A 20,004-nucleotide genomic window follows, 5' to 3' on the forward strand; every position below is an offset into this window, starting at 1 on the left:
ATGCCGACCCTCAGAAACGGAAACCTCTCGGCACTGCCCTTGCGGGAGTTTGTGCTGGAGGGCTTTAGAGGAGGGGTGGAGATTCAAGCTCTGCTCTTTGCTGTCTTCCTGGCCCTGTATGTGGTGACCATCCTGGGCAACGTCACCATGATCGTGGTCATCACCCTGGATGCCCGCCTGCACTCCCCCATGTACTTCTTTCTCAAGAACCTGTCCTTCCTGGACCTCTGCTACTCCTCGGTCATTGCCCCCAATGCCCTGGCCAACTTCCTCTCCCCCAAGGCCATCAGCTTTGGGGGATGTGCCACCCAGCTGTTCTTCTTCTCCTTACTGGCTACCACTGAGACTTTCCTTTTGGCTGTGATGGCCTATGACCGCTTCATGGCCATCTGCAGCCCCCTGAAGTACCCTGTGACCATGTGCTCCAAGACATGCTCTCGCCTGGTGCTGGGCACCTACTGTGGAGGCTGCCTCAACTCCATGGTACAGACCAGCCTCACCTTCCAGCTGCCCTTCTGCAGCTCTAACCGCATCGACCACTTCTTCTGTGATGTGCCCCCGCTGCTCCAGCTGGCCTGTGCCAACACGGCTCTCAATGAGCTTCTCCTGTTTGGCCTCTGTGGTTTCATCATTGTGAGCACTACACTAGCGGTCCTGGTCTCCTATGGCTACATCGCAGTGACCATCCTCAGGATGCGCTCAGGATCTGGGCGGCACAAGCTCTTTTCCACTTGTGGCTCTCACCTGACAGCCGTGTCCTTATTTTACGGAACACTATTTGTGATGTACGCCCAGCCAGGAGCAGTGGAGTCCATGGAGCAGGGCAAGGTGGTCTCTGTCTTCTACACCCTGGTCATCCCGATGCTCAACCCCCTCATCTACAGCCTGCGGAACAAGGACGTGAACGACGCTCTGCAGAGGCTGGGACAGAGGCACATCGCCATGTGAAGAAAGTTCTGGTGACAGTGTCCATGGAGCTGGACTGAAGGGCTCCATGGAGATCTCTGATCCTCCAACTGCTCCCTGCTTCAAAATGCACCTGAAGGTGTTGGGCACATGTTCGCCAAGGTCTTAGAGCATTTCACGGACCAGATGTTTATTGAGTGTGAGAAGCATGGATGGAGAAGGCTGGTCATGGGCACCATGCAGAACTCTGAGGAGGACTGACAGCCTGGCCACAAGAAGCCTGGGTGGGCACTACCCCTGAGCGCCTAGCAGGGCCTTGCCTTCTGCCTCCTCCTTTGCATCTCTGGGCCATTTCCCAGGCTTTAGTTGGTAGAGGATAGATATTGTGCATCCTGATTAAAGTTGTCAGACAAAAATGTGTATCTCACTAGCCCAGCTTTCACCCAGATGCAGAGCCTGGCTGGCCGGTGGCCTCCCGTGATGTGAGTAAAGGGTCTGCCTGCCCGCTCCCTCAGCCCATCTTCCACACCAGTGCCAAGGAGCTACTAAAAATAAGAACTGTTTAAAGATTCACAACCAAGCCATCCCGCAGAGCGAGTCTGGCCTCAGGTGGAGCAGGTTTGGCTGTGAGTGGCCCAGTCTGACAAAGAGAGCCTGTGTGTGAAGGAGCTGCAGGGGGTCTGAGCTTCAGGGTGGCTTCTCTTGGGGCAGAGCTTGCCTAGGCTCCTGGGCATCACACCATGGGCACAGACAGCATGGCCCTGGGACCCGGCAGCCCCTCCTAGCCTCAGGATGGACCTGGGAGAAAGTAAAAAGCTGCACTGTGTGTGTGACCATAACTGCATACATCATATACACGCAGAGTGTGTGCACATGGATGCAGAGCAGGACTTATCCCTCCTGGTATGTGCACATATGTCTGTACATGCACAATAGAAACTCTAATTCCAAGGGAAAATACACAAGTTTCATCTACAACTCAGCAAGTTCAACACCTGCAGGTCAAGAGAAGGTACCGCTCACGCCACCTGCCTGTCCTCGCCCTCAGTGTTAGCCTTATCCTGACTAACCACATCTTCAGGATCTGGGTGGCACAAGCTCCTCTCCATGGAGAGTTCTGTGAAGACAAAGTACTTTCCATGGAGAGGTATGCACAGTTTGTCTTCTGTTTGACCACTGCTGCTCGCCCATGTCCAGCTGCCTGTAACGGAGCCCTTGGCTGTCCACCGTACATGATTCCATTACAGATGTTCCTCAGTTGCAATGGGATTACACCCCGTAAGCCCAAAGTAGGTTGGAAACATCACAGGCTGCACTGCATCCAATACTTGTCACCTACAGGTCACAGTTGGGCCTGGCCTACCTAAGCATGCTCAGAGGCTCACATCAGCTTCGGGATGGGAACAATCATCTCACAGGAGCCTCTCTGATACCAGTGCTGAGTGTCACCTAGATCCTTCAACACGTCCAGGAAGGGAGAGCAGAGCACTGAAAGGGTAGCTCACACCATCAGAGAGTCAGGAACCACTGCATACAGTACTGACATGGTCATTCACTCATCCTCCTACTGACCATGGACATTTTGGCTGGTACTAATTACTGGCCCTTAAAATAATTCTGTGTTCTGTTAAACATCTTTTCCTGTGAATGAAATGAAATCCTGCAGGCATTCTTAAACATGAAATCGTTCACCCAAATAGTTTTCCAAACATGATGCCGATTTCTGCTCACATTGACCAAAGCAAGCACGATTTCCGTTGCTGTGTATCATCAGGAGCAGATGTGTTCCGCTTCACAAGCTTCCCCACTTGGGGGTTAGTGATCACACATCCCTGCCATTTTCCTTGTCATTTCTTGAGTGGCTCATGAGCTCACCCACCTTTGCACAGAACAGACATCTGGATATTCTTTGGGGGGAAGTATATCTGTTTTGCCCATTTTTCCACTGTTTTCTTTTTCATATTGATTGTAGAAATTCTTCACCTCTCCCATCCTTATGAACCCCTTGTTGGTTATTTGATTTGAAAATACTTCTCCCACTTGGTAGTATTCACATCCACATAGTTGTTTTTCTTTTGTTAACAAAGTTAGTCAACATCATTCTCTAAACTTATTACCAGGTAACTGTGTTGGTCACTTCCTTCATGGTTCTGTGGCATTTAATACTTGCCTATGCTACGTCCCCAAAGATACTCTTCTCTGATATCTTGTTATTTTTAGATCTCTTTGCTGAGTCTTTCATTCCGTGTCCACATGCACACAAAATTGGTGATGGCTTTTGTGCTTCAGGGGTAAACTGTGTGCGGCACATGGTTACTTACAGGTTCCCACTGGCCTAAGGCCACCTTGAGTCGACCCTGCCAGGAGCCCTGTGTTGGCTGCTTCCCGGCACAGACAAAACCCACCCAGGTGTAGGGCTCAAGTCGGGGGATGTGCCCAATGTCTGTGGCACTGCCTCCAGGTAATCCTGCGTTCTGCAGGACGAAGTCACCTTGGTCCTGACTGCTACGCAAGCCCCTCCTTCTTACCCAAACTTCAGGGACCTGATGGCCTTGCTGCTTCCCAGGAACACACATGATCACAAGTCCAGGAAGCTGCATGTCAGCCAGCCTTCCATCTTGGGCCCTGTGGCCAGTGCTCATGCCCTGGGTGCAGGTTTTCCTTTTGTAACTTGTTTTTAGATGTGCATGACAGCAGGGTGCACTGAGATATTACACATACATGGGGAGTAACCCATTACAGTCCTGAGCCCATTCTTATGGCTGAACAGGATGTGGAGTTACACTGGTCATGTGTTCACGTATGAGCACAGGAAGGTTATGTCCCATTCACTGACCTAAGAAACACTTTTTAAAGCACCTTTTCTCTAGAGTTGTGCAGGGTCACCAAGTCATTAACCAGGTGCCCCTGTGGGCGGGCTTGCTTCCAGAGACTGTATTCTGTTCTATTGAGCTATTTCAAAATACATCATGGAATCTTACAGGTAAAATGTTATAATAAAAAGTCTTTAATATCTATGGTGTGTAAACTATTAGGAAATAAAGTGTAGATACTCTTGAAAGTTGTAGCAGGGGACCGAGGAGAGAGCCAGCGTGTCTCTGGCTGACGGCATCCCACATGACAAAGCTCCTGATAATGCGGCACAGCCAAACCAGCCAAGGCCTTTCCAACCCTAAGGTGAGGTTAGGAGCCACCTCACACTTCTCTGGAACAGTTTTAAATGGCACAGTGGGAGGGCACGCCCTGCCCGGCTGGAGCAGTGCCACGCTGCAGCACACGGGTCTGGGTGTGAATGGACTTAGTTAGAGGCCCTGGCACCTCTGGCCCCTGGCATCTGGGTGGACTGCTTCTCGGTCCCCCAGCCCACCTTGGCCTTCCACCAGGTGCTCATCAGACCCTGGCAGAGGGCTTCTAAGGCCTCTGCCTTAGGTTTGAGGGGCTGGTGAGACCCAACCCAGAGCAGTTTGCCACTCTGGTGCTCTCAGGGACATCCTGGACCTTCTCTTGCCACACAGGCCAGAGCTCCCCTTGTCACAACCCTGCAGTCGTCCCAGAGCCCCCTTCATAGCCTACGGGGTGCACCATGTCATTTTACCCTCTGCCCTTCTCCAGCACAGTCCCAGGGTCAGTTGCAGGACAGTCCTCAATGCCCTCTTCTCATGTGCCTCAACTGTGGCCACGCTTGCCCAATCACTTCCCTTCTCACAGTGAAGGCAGCTGCGTGTGTGCATGTGCACAAGAGCATGCACGTTGGTGCATGCTGACCTCAAGGACAGAGACCACAGCTCGGTTCTCTCTAGTCTAGTACACAGCCCCTCGTGGCTAGTGACCACAGGCTGACCTGAGCTGAACCCCCAGCAGCTGCACTTTCTTCTCCTCCTCCTCTCCTCTCTTCATCCTCTCCTCTCCCCACTCCCCGACCCCTGCAGCCTGCTCTTCATCCTCACCCTTCCCTCTAGCTCAGGCAGGTCTGTGGGCTGCTCACCTCGCACTCACTCCCAGGAGCATTTCTTACAACAATACTCTAGACTTCACACCTCTGCTCGTGCTACTCTCCACCCCTCTGCAACCTGCTCCTGCTTCTGCCACTGCTCACTGTCCAGACCTAACGGGCATGTCCCATTCCTTGTCAAGGAAGACCTCTGAGTGGACCCGGGTGCCATCTGTCAATTGCTCTTTGGTGGCTGTCTTCCACTGGTGTCTGTCTGGACACTCATCAAGCTTTGTGCTTTCTAAACACCTCTGGTCATTCCTGCATGACCAGACATCTTTGCTGGGCACTCTTCTCTGTGCTGGCTAACTACTGGCACCCCTCAGGGGCTGGTCTTGCCCCTCAAATCCTGCAGTCTGCTTTCCCTCCCTTGGTGACCTCCAAGGTCACTCTCCATGACATCCCCCCACCCATAGAGCTCCCCTCCACAGCACACATACACTAGGTGTGCACTCCATGTCTTTCACACGATGCCCAGGCCCTGCTGCCCTCACCAGGACAGGAAACGCTGAGCCAAAGAGAGCTCTTTTGTGCCCTTTATCAATGAACACCCTGCTGCTAGGGCAATCATTATTCTGATGATCTCTAAGAACAAAAATGACTTTTGTCTGCTTAGAGAATCACAAAAATCAGTTCACCTGAGGGAGGTGTATTCTTCGTAGACTTACCTGATGCAACAGATGCCCCAGGCCGTCCTCCCTGCTGCCCAGGACGGCTGTCCTCACTGCCGCCTGCGACAGCAGTCCCCTCTTTTCCACTGCTGTTCAGTATTTGATTGCTCAAATCATACATCCCTTCTGTGGCTGGTGGACAGTACCGCTATTCTAACTTGGGGGACATCATGAGCACACTGTTAGGAACAATCTCCTGTGTGTCTTTGATGGTACAAGGAATTATTTCTATTGCAAATATGCCAAGTAAACTGGAAACTGTTGTGTCATTGAGACATGCAGCTTCAGCAGGCCATGCCAAGTAAGATGGCCTTGGAAAACTCTAAGAATCTACCAAAAAAAAAAAAAATCCCTTAGAAAAATAAATCAACCTCAATCTCAGGATACAAAGTCAGCACACACAGCCAATTCCACCTCTACACTAGCAAGGAGTGACTGCAGTTTGGACTTCCCTGTCATATGCAATATGCCAAGTAAACAAAATATGTTAGAATAAACTTAACAAAATGTTAAAGTACATTAACAAAAAAGTATAGAATATCAATGAAAAATTAAAAAGCCTAAATGAAGGGAGCTAAAGTGTTTGTGAACTGAAATATTCTACATTGCTAAGATACTCATTTGTTCCAATTTGGTCTCTAGATTCATTGTAATCCCCATCAAAATCCAAGAGACATTGATGACTTAATTCTGAAATTTATATGGAAAGAAAAAGCACTAAAATAATTATATTAGCTATCTATTTCTACATCAGCTCAAAAGTCTAGAATCTTACATATATACTGGCTCCAGGTGTGCCTCAGGCTCCTCGGGTTTGGCTCCTTAGGTACAATTTACAAGTATAGTCTTTCTTGATCTATAGACCTGCGAGACTAGGGAAGCTGTCAGATCCCTGTGACCATCGCAACGATGGGGATGGTCAGACAGGCATGGACAACTTGTTTTTTTTTTTTTTTTTTTTAAGAGAGAGAGAGAGAGAGAGAGAGAGAGAGAGAGAGAGAGAGTTTTTTTAATATTTATTTTTTAATTTTGGTGGACACAACATCTTTATTTTTTTATTTTTATGTGGTGCCGAGGATGGAACCCAGGGCCCGCGCATGCCAGGCGAGCGCGCTACCGCTTGAGCCACATCCCCGGCCCGAGCCCCAGTCTTTACTCAACAAACTGATCGCACGCAGCACAACAGCGCTTCATCTATGCTGCTCACGGGAAGAGAGCACCCAGTCCAGGCCACCTCCGGGAGGGTGCGAGGTCTCCGGGGCCACCGTGGAAGCTGCCTACCTACCACGCTAGTCACAGACTGGAAGAAAACGTTTGCAGATTATATATGTGATAAAGGATTACATTACACACAAACATGATTTTAAGTAAGAAAACAACCAACCAAACACAAACGAGTAAAAAGTGGTTGATTTTTCCTTCATCAAAGAAGACATACAGATGGCAAACCATCACATGGCAATATGCTCAACACTAGTAACTAGGAAATACACCTTAAAACCTCCATGGCTCCTAGCACGCTCACCAGCATGGCGGAGACAGAAGACTGCTGGCGAGAATGTGGAGCCCTCTGGGAAACAGCTTGGCAGTCTATTAAAAAGCTAAGTGTACACCTGCCACATTCCACCCCACATGGTGACCTCCAGCTCTATCCATTTTCCTGAAAAAGACGACTTAATTCTTTTTGTGACTGAAGAATACTCCATTGTGTATATACACATACATTTTCTTTATCCTTTCATCAGCTGACAGATACTTAGGATGCTGTAAATTGTGCCTTAGAAGACACGGGTGTGCATTACCTTTGTGATATGCTGGCCTTAGCTTCTGCAGGTGTAATGGGTGGCAGGGTCAACTGCGTCACACGTGGTAATGCGACTGCATGGGTGGCAGGGTCAACTGCGTCACACGTGGTAATGCGACTGCGCCCTTTTGAGGAGCCTGCGCTCTGGCGGCCGCGGTGGCTGTATCTGCATTCCCACTGCAGTACCTAGGGGTCCTCTCCCCTGTGTCCTTGCCAGCAGGCACTGTTGTTTGTGCCCTTGAAGACAGTCCCGGTGACTGAGGGGAACAGAACCTCAGTGTGGTTCTAATTTGCATAGTCCCAAGAGCTAAAGATGTTGAATGAATTTGTATGAAATTACTGCCCATTGTACTTCGTTTGAGAGGTGTCTGTTCAGTTCACTTGCCTGATTTTGACTGGGGATTTTCTTTCTTTCTTTTTGGTATTAAGTTGGCATTCTTTTTTTTTTTTTTTTGAGTTCTTTTTATATTACAGACACTAATTCTCTGCCATGGTTTCTGTATTAGGTGTCCCCCAAATGCTCACCTGCAAGGATGTTCAGATATTAAGTGACTGGGTTACGGAGGCACTAAAGGGACTGACTGGGAGGTAACTCTAGGCAGGTCAGGTTGGAGCTGAGCTCTCTCTGCTTCACGGTGCCATGTCCTGAGCTACTTCCCCCTCCATGCCCTCCACCATGATGTTCCGCCCCGCCTGGGCCCAGAACCACGAAGCCAACTGACCACAGATTGAAACTCTGAAACCATGAACCACAATGAACTTTTCCTCTGCTGCTGTTCTCGGGGTATTTGGGTCACAGCAATGAAGCGCTGCTGTCAGAAGAGTGGCTTTCCCCGTTCTTCCAGCTGCCTCTTCACTGTTTCCTTTGCTGTGCAGAAGCTTCTAACTTGACATGATCCCATCTGTCAATCCTTGCTCTTGTCTGAGCTACTGGAGTCCTTACTCAAGAAGGGACTGCCTGGGCCTGAGCCTGGGCCTGGGCCTTGAAGCGTCTCCTGTTTTCTTTGGACACTGCCCTTCTCGAGGGCAAGCCTGCTCTGCCGCACCTCAGGGCCAGCCTTGGGGAGCCGTCCCACCACTGCCTGCTCATGTGCAAAGTGAGCACACACCCACTGGGCCACGTCCTGAGACGACATGACAGAATGCAGATGTGGGGCTCACGTGGGCTTCGGTGAATGCCACCTTTTAGGATTTATAATCCTTGGCAAGATGTTAAATAAATAAAAAACAAAACTGTTCCAAATGCTATTTTCATGCCAGGTCTGCTGGTTTTCCGCCTCAGCAAGAATTCTAAGAGGTTCTTCCAACGTTTACTTAACTGCACTGGGCACAGTTGGGGACAGAGGTGAGCCTTCCAAGTGACAGTATAAATTAAGTTCAGCAAAATAAATTTTGAAGTTGAAGCAGCCAAAAACAAAAAGGAAAAAACAAGCCACCACCAGGGGACAAGGGGAGAAAGCACCACCCCACCGCCACCTTGCCCGAGGCGGCCTCAATCTGCAGACCACGACCACGTCCACATCCTGACACTCGAATCCAGGGGCCGGGGCTGGCAGACTCCCAGGTGAGCAGAGACCCTCAGATGCAGGGAGGTTCCAGCTGAAAGGAGGCCCATCTGCAGCACAGTCTGCCACAGGCTGCCCCCAGCAAACTCCCTTCCCAGGTCCAGGAGCAGAGGCCACCCACAGCTCTGGAGGCCAGTCCCCCTTTCAAAGCACATGCTAATTAATGGCCCTTGACCTTGAAGGCCATACCTGCCTTCTTTGCTTTAGCTGCAAACAAGGAAGCAAAGAAAAGGATACAAGATTGCAGCTTGGGGCTGACTGCATGTCTGGGATGGACAACTGCTGCTCAGGAGCACAGCCCATCCCAGGTGGCCAGCCACAACCCCGTCCTCCCTCTCAACAGTACACCCTCTCCTGAGGCTCCTCTTCACTCTCCAAGTGCTTCCTTCCAGGTGAGATGGGGGCCATCTGCTCCCCAGCCCCTACTCACCCACGGTGTGTCCTGGGTTTTCATAGCTCTTTCTCCACAGGCCTTAAGCACAATCCTTCCTGAAACACGTTCACATACACACGGAGCTGAATACACAAGTGTGTGATCACAGCTGGAGATTCTGGGGGGGCTGCAAAGGTGGAGACCTGCGGGGCTTTGTGTACGCGTATGCCCCACGTACACTCACCTAAGAGCACACATCTCTGCACACAATGTGTCCTGTGTGCACAACCCACAGATGAACACGCCAAGCAACACGACTCTCTACCCTGCTTCCCACCCAAGGACCAGGTGGACACCTCAGCTCACTGGCTGGCTGTGGGAGCCCACGGGTGGCCACAGCATCAATCCCTCACTTGGTTTTTTCCACGCTTGTTGGGTAGTATTGAGAGGTCAGCAGGCACATGGCCCTTCCCTGTTTACCACCCTTACGCTCTCTCTTTAGAAAAGACTAGGGGTACATGTTGTCCCAAGTATGGAAGTGGCTGCTGTTGGTGAACTTCTGTGCACGGCTGCTGGGTTCACGTAGCTTGCATGTCCTCAGGGCCAGGGATCCTGGCTGATTTTCCATCTGGATCACCTGACCACTGCCACTGGGGACACTGAGATCTCCTACAACTATCATCAGCAGCAATTTCCCCTCAGATCCACCGGGTGGTGGCAGGGGCACATAGGACTGTTACACCTCCCGCCACCCCTGTCCCACCAAGGCGGGTGGTGTTCATCCCTCGCTGGCCTGGCGCATGTCACTCTGAGCACCTTCAAACACTTACTGGGCCATTTGGCTTGCTTGGCTCCTCCATGAACTTTTTTAAGTACTCTGTGCCCATGATTTTTTACCGTATGGCTTCGTTCATGCCTTTGCAAGCATCTCAACATCTGACAAACACCAACGCTTCGGCTCTAGGCGCGTGACCTTGTTTCAGGAACTCCTTCCAAATCCACCCCTCATTTCCCTCATGGCCTCTTCGGAGAGGGCAGCTCTTGATAAGGGCATGGGGTCTGGCACCTTTGTCCTCCAGAATTCTGAGTGACCTGGGCGAGCAGAGAGGTTTTTCGACAAGGTTCAGAAATCAGAGTGGAAAGCCGAGCAGAAGGCCAGAGTCCCTGCAGTGCCCAAATGTGCACACAGCAGCAGCGCACATCCGCGGGACTCTGAAGCCATTTCACCCACATTGACTCAGAGCCCCCTGGCCCACCCCACAGGGAACACGTCACTGCTGCCCTCACTTCACAGCCCGAGGCAGACGCAGCAGACCACCTCGGACAGCTGGGCTTTGCCGCAGGCATCAAGCTCCAGGAACCCTCAGCTACTGTGCTGCTCCCTGACCAGGCAGCACATCAGATGGGTGGCATGCAGTGCCTTGTCCCCCTGTGGGTGTCACCAGGCAGGTCAGGTGTCTGGGGCAGTCTTACTTGGCTGGACCCTTTCTGCTCAGGTGAGGCTGACCATCACACCCCTGGGATCGGAGTTAGGGGCTCAGGCAGAACTCTCAAGCCAAGTGTGGCTTGAGGACAGATGGAAACTCGGGCCCCATGGCCCTTGCTACGCACGGACGGCTGCACTCTTTGTGTTGCTGGTGCTCTGGGTCCGGAGGGGCACAGCATGGGGCTGATGCTCAGCACTTCTCTAGGTTGGCATTTTCTTCTCTCCAGAAAGACCTAGGACTTGGTCATTTCCAAGCCCCTTGCATATTGATATACTGTTATTTCTACTCAACAGATACTTGCTGAGCACCTTCTGTGCTAGAGGCTCCCCCTGATGCTGGGGACAAAGAAATCAAGCTATTTCTTAAACACAGTTACCTATATATAAGTCAAGTGACTGCTCTTGAACACTCAGGGTGACAGCCATCTGAGGCACTCACACCCCTCAGAAATTATCCAGCAGCCACTAAAATCATAATTACGAGCAGCATTTTGTGACTCACCAGGGAGGGTAACCATGATTCACAGAATCCACCGGGCACCTAGGAAAGCTCGGAGCTGCTGGAGGCCTGCAAGTGCGGACACAGAACTAGATCCTGAAAAGATACACAGCATCCTGGTCTCACAGTGCCTGAGCCTGCCTCTTGAGAAGGGTGTGGCAGAAGCTCACAGAGGGCTCAGTCCCCTTCACTCTAGGCCGAGACCTGAATCCTGAGCAAAGGAGCAGTCCAGCTCCTGAGTGCCCAGCTTTGGCCTCGTGAGAAACAAAGGGACTTCTATCTAAGCACATTTTTCACAGTACTTTCTCACCTTGACTCTAAGCAGTGTCAAGGCAGGAAGAGTTCTACCATCAATAATGTCTTTTTTCTAAAACCTGCTTGTTCTGAAGTACCACTGGTACCAAGGGCTCAGAGACTTGTCTCTGGTCCTCAGTGGAGAAGATGGGCATTTCCACCTGACTCTGAAGAGGCAGAGCCTGAGGACAGGGCAAGGAGGTGCTTCCTCCAGAAGGCCTTGCCGGTGACCCTGCCTGTGTCACCCAATGACCTCCCCAGGCCCCAGGCTCCAGAGCCCAGCTGTACAACCCTCCTGGATGGCATCGAGTCACTAGAGAAGGCTGTTTCATTGAGGTTCTCACTTCTATCAGAACTGTAACAAGAACCTTCAGAACATTTGACTTTAGTAGAAAATATTCTTCAACTAAATCATCGCTGGCAGTGTGTGGGTCACCCACTGCTCCCTGCCCTGCAGGAGAAGGTCCTTCCATCAGAGTGGCTGGGAGCCACCACCCTGCACAGCTCAAGCTTGGCTGCTGCTGACTGGCTGGGCCTTCTCCATGTAGTCCCCATGGGACAGAGCCCTGGGACATAAGCCTCAGGTCTGTGACAGAAGCCACTTGGATCAGGAAGCTAGAGGAAGAAACCAGGCCAATGGGGGTGGGCAGCAGTAAGGCCCTGCCCACTCAAGGAAATGCAGGGTCAGGAGTGCTGCAGCAGGACACCTACAGGTGACCAGCAGGCACCACACCAGAGGCACACCAGCCACCAAAAAGCAGCACATAGCGTCTAATCCTCCTTGCATGCTGATACACAGTGCACACACCCAATCCACACACTCGGACGGCAACATCCACCCAGACATGCAAGAATCACAACTGCCCTGAGTGTGATGGTGTGTTTTTAATAAGCGTGAGGACAAAGGCCATTCCACAGGAGATGATGAAGTGTCCAGGGGGTTAAGACAGTCCCCCACCCTCGGTTGGCCAGGTCCTGACTTCTAGTGATCTCCACGAGGTCTCTAAACCATCTGACACCGCCCTCTGTGCAGATTGGTGTGCTGTGCATGGCCATGTGTGCAGCTGGACTGGACTCACTGGACATCATCGTCATCAAAGAGATCTTCAAAATCTATGTAAACAGAACCCCACATTAATGGGCACATAGGGAAAGCATCCCAGAAACCCACTTCAAAATTAATTACAGGTAGTTGAAGACACAGACAGTAAATGATGTGGCAAAGGCCTTTCCCCACGACAGATGCTCAGCTTTAGCTAACAGGGCTCACAATTCAAGGGGACAGTGTGGTTTCTATGTGCTTTTAACCTGCTCTTACGCAGGAAGACACAGGTGTTGCACACTGACAACCACCTCACAGCTGCACTGACACCTGTGCTAAGGGTGACATGCGGAGGGGCTACAGAAAGGTGGCAGAAGGACTGTGCTACTGAGAATGGCCTTAGGGGGCCTGGAAGAGGTGAGTTCAAGACACAACGAAGCCCCATTCCTGCCAGAAGCAGCTGGATAAACACCCAAGGCACTGGCTGGGTGACCACAGCCAGGGCCAATTTGTCCTTCTGTTTTCCTCTGTGCACCTTCCAAGTTCTGGACCTCATGCCAGCATCCCCTTCACCATGGGAAAAGAAAGAACTAAGCCCCTCCTGTGGGCCCTGGCCTGAGGATGTGGTCAGACAGAGCGGTGGGGCAGGCCCCACACTGGCCTTTCTGGGGAAGGGCAGCTCCTCTGGCCACAGAGGGAGTACTCGCTGCCCACTGACCTCTCTGTGTGGTGCTACTGCTCTAGACACTTCTTTCCCTCTCCCCAGAGCATCCCTCTGCTCTACATCTTCACAAGGAGACACCTTCCAGGGCAATCCCACCCAGCCCTCAGGGTGCAGTTCTGTCCCTGCCTGCCACCTCGTCTAACTCCTCCACTGCACTGTGAAACAAGCCAGGGAAGAGAGCAAGGCACACTCATCATGAGGACCCACTGCCCAGCAGACAATGGATCCCAAAGTCCACCCAGCTGACGAGCCAAAGGGCTGTGGGAGAAACCTCAACTGAAGCCAGAGGCTCCTCGTGGACAACAACAGCCACCACCCAAGACGGGCAGCACCTGCAGGAGGACTCTGACATGCTCCTGAGCCCAGAGGCAGGTGCACAGGAATCCACTGTCTTTGGAAATCTTTGGAAATCCTTCTCACTGGAATCCAAGGGCCGTCTTTGGAAATCTCAGCACTGACCATTGAACACAGTCAATCATCTCTAATTTAAGAGGCTAGCAAAGGACAAAAGGGACTTTTGAAGATCACTGAACTGTGAATTAATGGTGCCAGCACTAGGAATGAGACGGCCCTGCCTGGTGAGAATCCCAGGTGCCCTGCGTAAGCCACCCTCCTCACCAAAGAAGCTCTAGAAGGCCACCCTCCCGCACCTTGTGTTCCCTTGGGCAGAATTTAGAGAAAGGCTACTGAGGCTCTCAAAGCTCAGCTCCAAGGTTATTGGATGTCTGATATCAGTTGGTGGCAGCCAGCGCCCCTGGAAAGACTGCACCTTATTTAGCAGCAAGGTTCCTCCTCCTGGACACTGAGCCAAATCAGCATGGACTCAGGGATCACTTGTAAAGGCAGACCACACCCCAGCTGCTACTAGCGAGTAACAAAAGTTCTTTGTAGGGACAAAAATCATGTGATTACAGCGGTACAGAAAAAGGAGAGAAATCTCACTTACCCTTCTGAGCAGGAAAAGTATGTTGTGTTTCCTCTGTTTGAACCCTTGGCAAGGGCCCAAATAACTTGTATGGACAAAGCCTTCAGAAACCAGAGGAATAAGAGAAACATGCCCTCTAGCACACCTGAAGGTTCTTGAGAGGTCAGCTTTCGGTGTGTGTTTGGTAAAACTTCCTGGGTAGCTAGCATGAAAAGAGTTCTGAAACAAGATGAAGTGTGTCCTCGTCCCGACTCAAAGACGGGGAAGGGCTGAAGCTGGAGAGTGGCTGCTCCTTGCAAAGACAGCCAAGGGCAGACAAGTATAGGTAAGGAAGAAGGGAGGGAAGATCAGGAGAGTACAGCCACCCGAGAGAACCTGTCCAGGGTGACAGGCCAGCCACAACTGGCTGTTAGCATGTGCTAACATTCATGCCACGTACTCAATCTCAGGCCCTACCATGTGAGACAGGGAGCAATTTCATGCTTCTCCAGATGTGGCCGACAGCCAGTGTGATCGCTTCTGCACTGTACTCTGAGAACGGCAGTGTCTAGGCTTCACTGTTCCATGATCCTAATTATTCAGGTCACAAGATCGTCCCACTGTATTAACTTACAGGAAAAACTTTTAAATAAAACCAGGCATGCAGAATCCCGGCACCCTTACCATTAAAGAAGTCTGCATGGACTGCTTTCTCATTGGCTGCCAAGTCCATCAGGAGTCCAGTGCTGCCTCCTGCCTGAGGAGTGAAAGGTAAGTTATGTGAGCTCTTTCCCCAAAACAGCTTTGAGTTGTCATAGCACCCCATACCTCCAGGGAACAGGAAGAGGGTGAGGGGTGACAGGCAAGTACTCAGGGTGGTGTTAAGAATTTTAGTTGCAAATAAAGAATGTGTGTGAAGGGGGAATTCAAGGAGACGTTTTTAAAATTCTACATTCCTTAATTTTTCCCTTTCTTTCAAAAAGAGAATTTCCATTGCCCTGAGTGCCACTCCTCATCTGTGGACCTCAAGTTCAGCCTCCAGTCCCCTCCTGGACACTGCACAGAGACCACAAGCATGTGCAACCCCCTATTCTGGACCCCTCCCTTCTGAGAATGCAACCATTTCCCTTGGAAGCTGACCTGCCCTGGCCCTGGTGTGCCCTCAGAGCCTCCCACAGCTGAAGCTCCTCCTGGTGGCAAAATCAGGTCACTGCCACCGCTGGGCAACAGAATGCACTCAGGATTCTGCACGTTGCTTAGTCGCCTGGGAAGGATCAGTGCAGTGTCCTCTGATGGTAGCCGTCTGGATGGCTGGCCACAGGAGCCTGTTCCTGCTCTGGTCCCTACATCCTCGAAGGTGTGTGCTCAACTCTCAGTGCCAAACGCCTCCCGTGCTCCGTGTCAGGCTGCTGCCAAGGTTCCAAGACTCCCCCCTTCTCAGCCAGCCTCCCCATCCCAACACTGCAGGAAGCCACGCAGACGCCACCATAAATCCTGGGTTGGGGTTCTCCCTGCTCCCACCGGCCTTCTCCAGGCCTTCTTCAAGTTTCCTTTCTAATTCCATTTTCCAGCCGCCTGGCAAATCGGAGCCTGAGGCCCCCCGCAGGGGCCTTAAACCCTGACAGGAGCTGGGCTCGGGGCCCCGGGAGTGGGATGCGCAGGACCCGCCGGCTCCGCGCCGCTCCGCCGTCTGGCCCTGCGTTCTCTCCTCCCGCCGGCACCCACCCCGCGGGCCCCTGCCAGGCAGGAGCTGCGCACCCCGGCCAGGCTCGTCCCCAAGACGCGCGGGCGTCGCCAGCCGGGGAACCAGCTCCCGCCTTCCGGCAACCGCCCCTGCGCTAGGCCAGAACGCCGACGCTCCCACCTCACCTCGTCCAGGTCCACGTAGGGACCGGCGCCCTCGGGGAACATCTCGTCCACCGCCGGCTTCATCTCGGGCCGTCGCGCTCTGCCCACTTCCGGCTCGCCGCGCCTACTTCCGGCGCTCCCACCCGGCAGGTCTAGACGCTGGAGGACCGCGACTCGGTGGTGCCCGCCGCGGGCCCCGGTCAGCCAAGGTGGGCTCCTTGCCTCGCCCTCGGGAGCTGGGCTGGTCTCGCCGACCTGCGTGCCCGGGGAGGGCGCCGGGAGCCGGAGGCTGCGTCGCAGCCGACGGGTGGAGGGAGCGGGGAGCTCTTGGACGTCGAAGCCCGACGTGGGGCGGGCCGGGCACGGCAGCTCTTCCCGGAGGAGGATGCGGACGCCAGGCTCGGGGACGCGCAGCGACGTTCACAGCCGCCGCGCGCCTCCCGCGTCCGCGTTCTGGGGCTGCCCGCGGAGGCGGGACCTCGCGGCGACCGGAGGACATCCCCGAGCCCTCGGAATACCGCCCAGGGCCGCCCCGAGTCCCCTCCGGAGCGCGTCCCCGTTGGGAAGCGGACTCCTGCGAGCGCCGCGCCGGGGGCGAAGGCACCAACGGAACGGGCCTGTCCCCTGGGCGCAGTGCCACCCAGGAGGCACGTTCCCCCGCGGTCAGCGAGGGCCAGCCTCGAGGACATCGGGTTACTGAAATAAGCCGGTCACCGAAAGACACGGTGTCCCGTTGGAGGCGCCGGGAACGTGCCTGGTGACACTGAATACGGTTAAGGTGGAAATTTCATGTTGTATTGTTTTGCCACAATTTGTGACGGAGAAAAGGGGGTAGGGAAGGAAAGGAGGGAGAGACCAGAGCCCAGAGGGAGCAGGAGGCGCCTGGACTCCACTTGGTCCAGAGTGCAGCCGCCTCCTGTCTGAGGCCCAGCTCTGTAAAGCCCAGTGTTAGCAAAGAGCCCTGCTAAGCCAGCGCAGCCAGATGTGATCACCCCGGCATCTGATGGGGTTCCTCCGCCCTCACACCCGTGGGCATCTGAGCTCCCTGGCCTCCTTCCGCAAGTCCTGTTTAGCAAGACCCACTGTGCCACCTTCAGTCACTTTCCATCCATCACCCAGCCTGCTCCTTGCTGTCCACCCCACTGCTGCTGCTGTTGGAGTTGGACGCAGTCTTTCCCATTGGGAGGCCCCACAGGCCCTGGCCCCTGACGTGGTAGTCCTGAATGGAGTCTCTGACTCCCTGTTAGTGTCCTTGCATCATCTTTTCCTTAACTTTCAGGAGTAGGTGGACATGGAGGTTGGGAGGGGCTGTGGAGGCCAAGGGACAGAGCAGAGATGTCGGGGTATTGTGGCCTGGACAGGGGCCAGCCTGGGCTGAGTGGACAGGGACTGGGTTCAGGGCGGAGGAGCCTCAGATGCCAGGTCAGAGTGTGTCCCCTGAGGCACTGAGGGGGCTGCCGCTGGCTGCTCTCTTCCCTGACTGGTGTGAGCCTCACGGTCCTCGTGGCTCGCACACCTTGCACAGACGGGTCTCCCCGCACTGGGGCTGGACCTGAGGCACTCCTGCGCTGCCTGTCCACCCTCCCACGGAGCCTGAGCCTGGGCCCTGACTCCCCTCACAGCTGGGCTCACGTGTCCTCTTTCCCTGCTGCTCTCAGGAGTGTGTGAAGTGTGGACAGCTGGCCTGGGCTGACTGCTGCCCAACTCCGTGTCCCCTGCTGGGGCGGGAACCAGCTCCTCTGACCAGCTGAATGGCTTTAACGATTCAGGCCGAGCCTCTGTTCCTGCCTCAGTCTCCTCACCGGCAATCTGAGGGTCATCGAGAGAACTGGAGGAGGGGGTGACTCAGAGGCGACTCCCCGTGGATGAAAGTGTGCAGACATTTATTAAAGCAGAGTCCCCAGGGATCAGAGCCAGCCAGGTCAGCTGGCGAGACAATAGAGCGGAGGCACTGTGTGCAGCTGTGGGGTAGGTCAGAGTGTATCCCTGGCCTGTGGCGCCCCATGGCCTGTGGTGTCTCTTCAGTGGGAGGTTTACTGGTGTGAAGCCACCAGACCCCCCACCCCACCATGGCTATGGGTCACCCCCAGGCAAGGGCAGTGCAGCCAGGCAGGCGTCAGGCTGGGTGCTGCTCAGTCCTCCTGGTAGGGGACGTGGAAGCCCAGGGTGCTCCCCAGGGGGAAGTGGGCAAAGAAGGTGCGGGCCAGGTCCTCCAGCTGTGGGTAGGCGCCCAGGCTCTGCAGGTACTGCACGTAGTTCCAGAAGTCAGAGGTGGAGAAGGGCCAGTAGGGCAGGGCCGGAGGTTCAACATAGGGGTCTGAGAGACACAGGAGGCCACCTCAGGGGCGGCCCACAGCCTGGAGACCCCTCTGGGGCAGGTGGACAGCCCAGCAGCACCTGCAGTGGTGGGGCCTTCTGGCCTGGAGCAGGGCCCAGGCTGCCCCTCATCATCCTAGGAACAGGGGCCAGTGTCCCTGCATCTTAAGGGTGCCAGGTCTAGGGACAGAGGAAGAGTCAGAGAGGGGAGGGATGAGGACCTGAGGTGGAGGAGGAGGAAGGGGAGGGGAGGGAGAGAGGGGAGGTGCTGAACTGGGAGGAGCTGGCTGGTAGGATTGTAGGGGCTTGGGCAGTGTCCTGGGAGGGGTTCAGAGGAGAGCAGAACTTCCTGGTCCTAGAGTTTGGTCAAAGACACCCAGATAATACCTGTGTTTGAACTTGAGGGAGGGCCCCGGACCAATCCCAGGTCTGAGGGTGGGAATTTTGGGGCTTCATTGGCCAGGTGTGTTCCCAGGCTGCTGGGCAGGGCCTGCTGGCAGTGACCCACCTCCTCGCAGCTGAGCCAGGCTTCCCATCATGTCTGTCTGGTAAAGAAGCCCTGGCCCCAGCCACCGCTGCTTCCACCCCACCCAGTTATTGATGTCAGTGAAGAAAGGGCCAGGAAGAGCTTACCTGCGCCCTCCTGCACAGGCTTGGCCCCTGCAAAGGGAAGGGGAGGCCATCAGCCAAGCATCCCAGGCCTGACCACACTGCTGAGTGGACCGCAGTATGGAGGGGAGAGCACCGGAGGGCAGAGGTCTGTCCCAGGGTGGCCCCTCACCTGCAAGAGGCCCCAGCAGGAGGCAGAGGGCCAGCCCCAGCATCCAGCAGGCCTCCATTGTCCCCAGTTGCAGCCAGTCGACTCCTCAGGTCCACCTGCAGGAGCCCAGAGGGCGAGACCACTGTGCACCAGAGCCAGCCTTTCTGCCACCCTGGGAAGCGAGTGTCTGCCCAGTGACTGACTTCAGTGGTTTCGAGCCGTCATTCTCCCATGAAGCCCCCACCTGGTTGGCTTCATTGATTCTGATTACTTAAGAGTCTGCCTTCCTTGCCCTCGGATACAGTCCCAGGTCCCCAGAGGCTTTACCTTCCCTCCGTCTGCTCAGCCCAGCCGTGCAGCCTGGATGTGTCGCTGCCAGCTCAAAACTTCCTCTTTATACAGGGGCTGGGGACAAGGAAGGAAACGTCACCTGTCTGAACTGTCAAACTGAATATCTCATTCCCAGCCAGAGGACTGTGGGCTTTTGTAGCCTGCGGGCAGCAGAGTCACGGGATCAACTTGTGAGACTTGGATCCAAGATCAAATTGAGAGAAAAGCATCCTTGTGCAGTCTGTTTCTAGAGCATTCAGGACTGAGATTCAACCTTGGCACTTGGAACAAACCCACAAGAGAGCGGGCATCTGCCACTGGGACCCATGGAAGCTTCCTGTCCTGGGGTAATGTGGGTGAGCCCAGAGCTGCCCCAGCAGTCCAGCTGGCAGGAGTCACAGAATGACTGTGAGCAAAGTCACAGCAGAAAGTGTGGGGCTGAGCTGGACCTGTCTCCAAACCAGAGCTTTTGGGCTTCTGCAGAGCCTGTC

At 54.0% G+C, this 20,004-nt stretch overlaps 3 protein-coding genes across 3 annotated transcripts; 1 reads left to right on the top strand and 2 right to left on the bottom strand.

The window, feature by feature from the left end:
• LOC113177314 (olfactory receptor 9S13) lies at positions 1-948 on the top strand. The gene has a single exon (XM_026381845.2). It carries the CDS (start codon positions 1-3, stop codon positions 946-948), a length of 948 nt encoding a protein of 315 aa, XP_026237630.2.
• Positions 949-12,455: 11,507 nt separating this feature from the next.
• Positions 12,456-16,504, bottom strand: Cops9 (COP9 signalosome subunit 9). Its single transcript, XM_026381846.2, has 3 exons — positions 16,129-16,504; positions 14,944-15,016; positions 12,456-12,702 (listed from the first exon to the last, which is right to left on the bottom strand). The coding sequence occupies exons 1-3, from the start codon at positions 16,189-16,191 to the stop codon at positions 12,665-12,667; spliced, it is 174 nt and encodes a 57-aa protein (XP_026237631.1). The 5' UTR covers positions 16,192-16,504; the 3' UTR covers positions 12,456-12,664.
• Positions 16,505-17,639: 1,135 nt separating this feature from the next.
• Otos (otospiralin) lies at positions 17,640-19,262 on the bottom strand. Its single transcript, XM_026381848.2, has 3 exons — positions 19,205-19,262; positions 19,057-19,083; positions 17,640-18,424 (listed from the first exon to the last, which is right to left on the bottom strand). Exons 1-3 carry the CDS (start codon positions 19,260-19,262, stop codon positions 18,240-18,242), a joined length of 270 nt encoding a protein of 89 aa, XP_026237633.2. The 3' UTR covers positions 17,640-18,239.
• Positions 19,263-20,004: the final 742 nt, after the last annotated feature.

The sequence above is a fragment of the Urocitellus parryii genome, chromosome 1 (genome assembly GCF_045843805.1).
Source record: "Urocitellus parryii isolate mUroPar1 chromosome 1, mUroPar1.hap1, whole genome shotgun sequence".
Taxonomy (NCBI): Eukaryota; Metazoa; Chordata; class Mammalia; order Rodentia; family Sciuridae; genus Urocitellus; species Urocitellus parryii.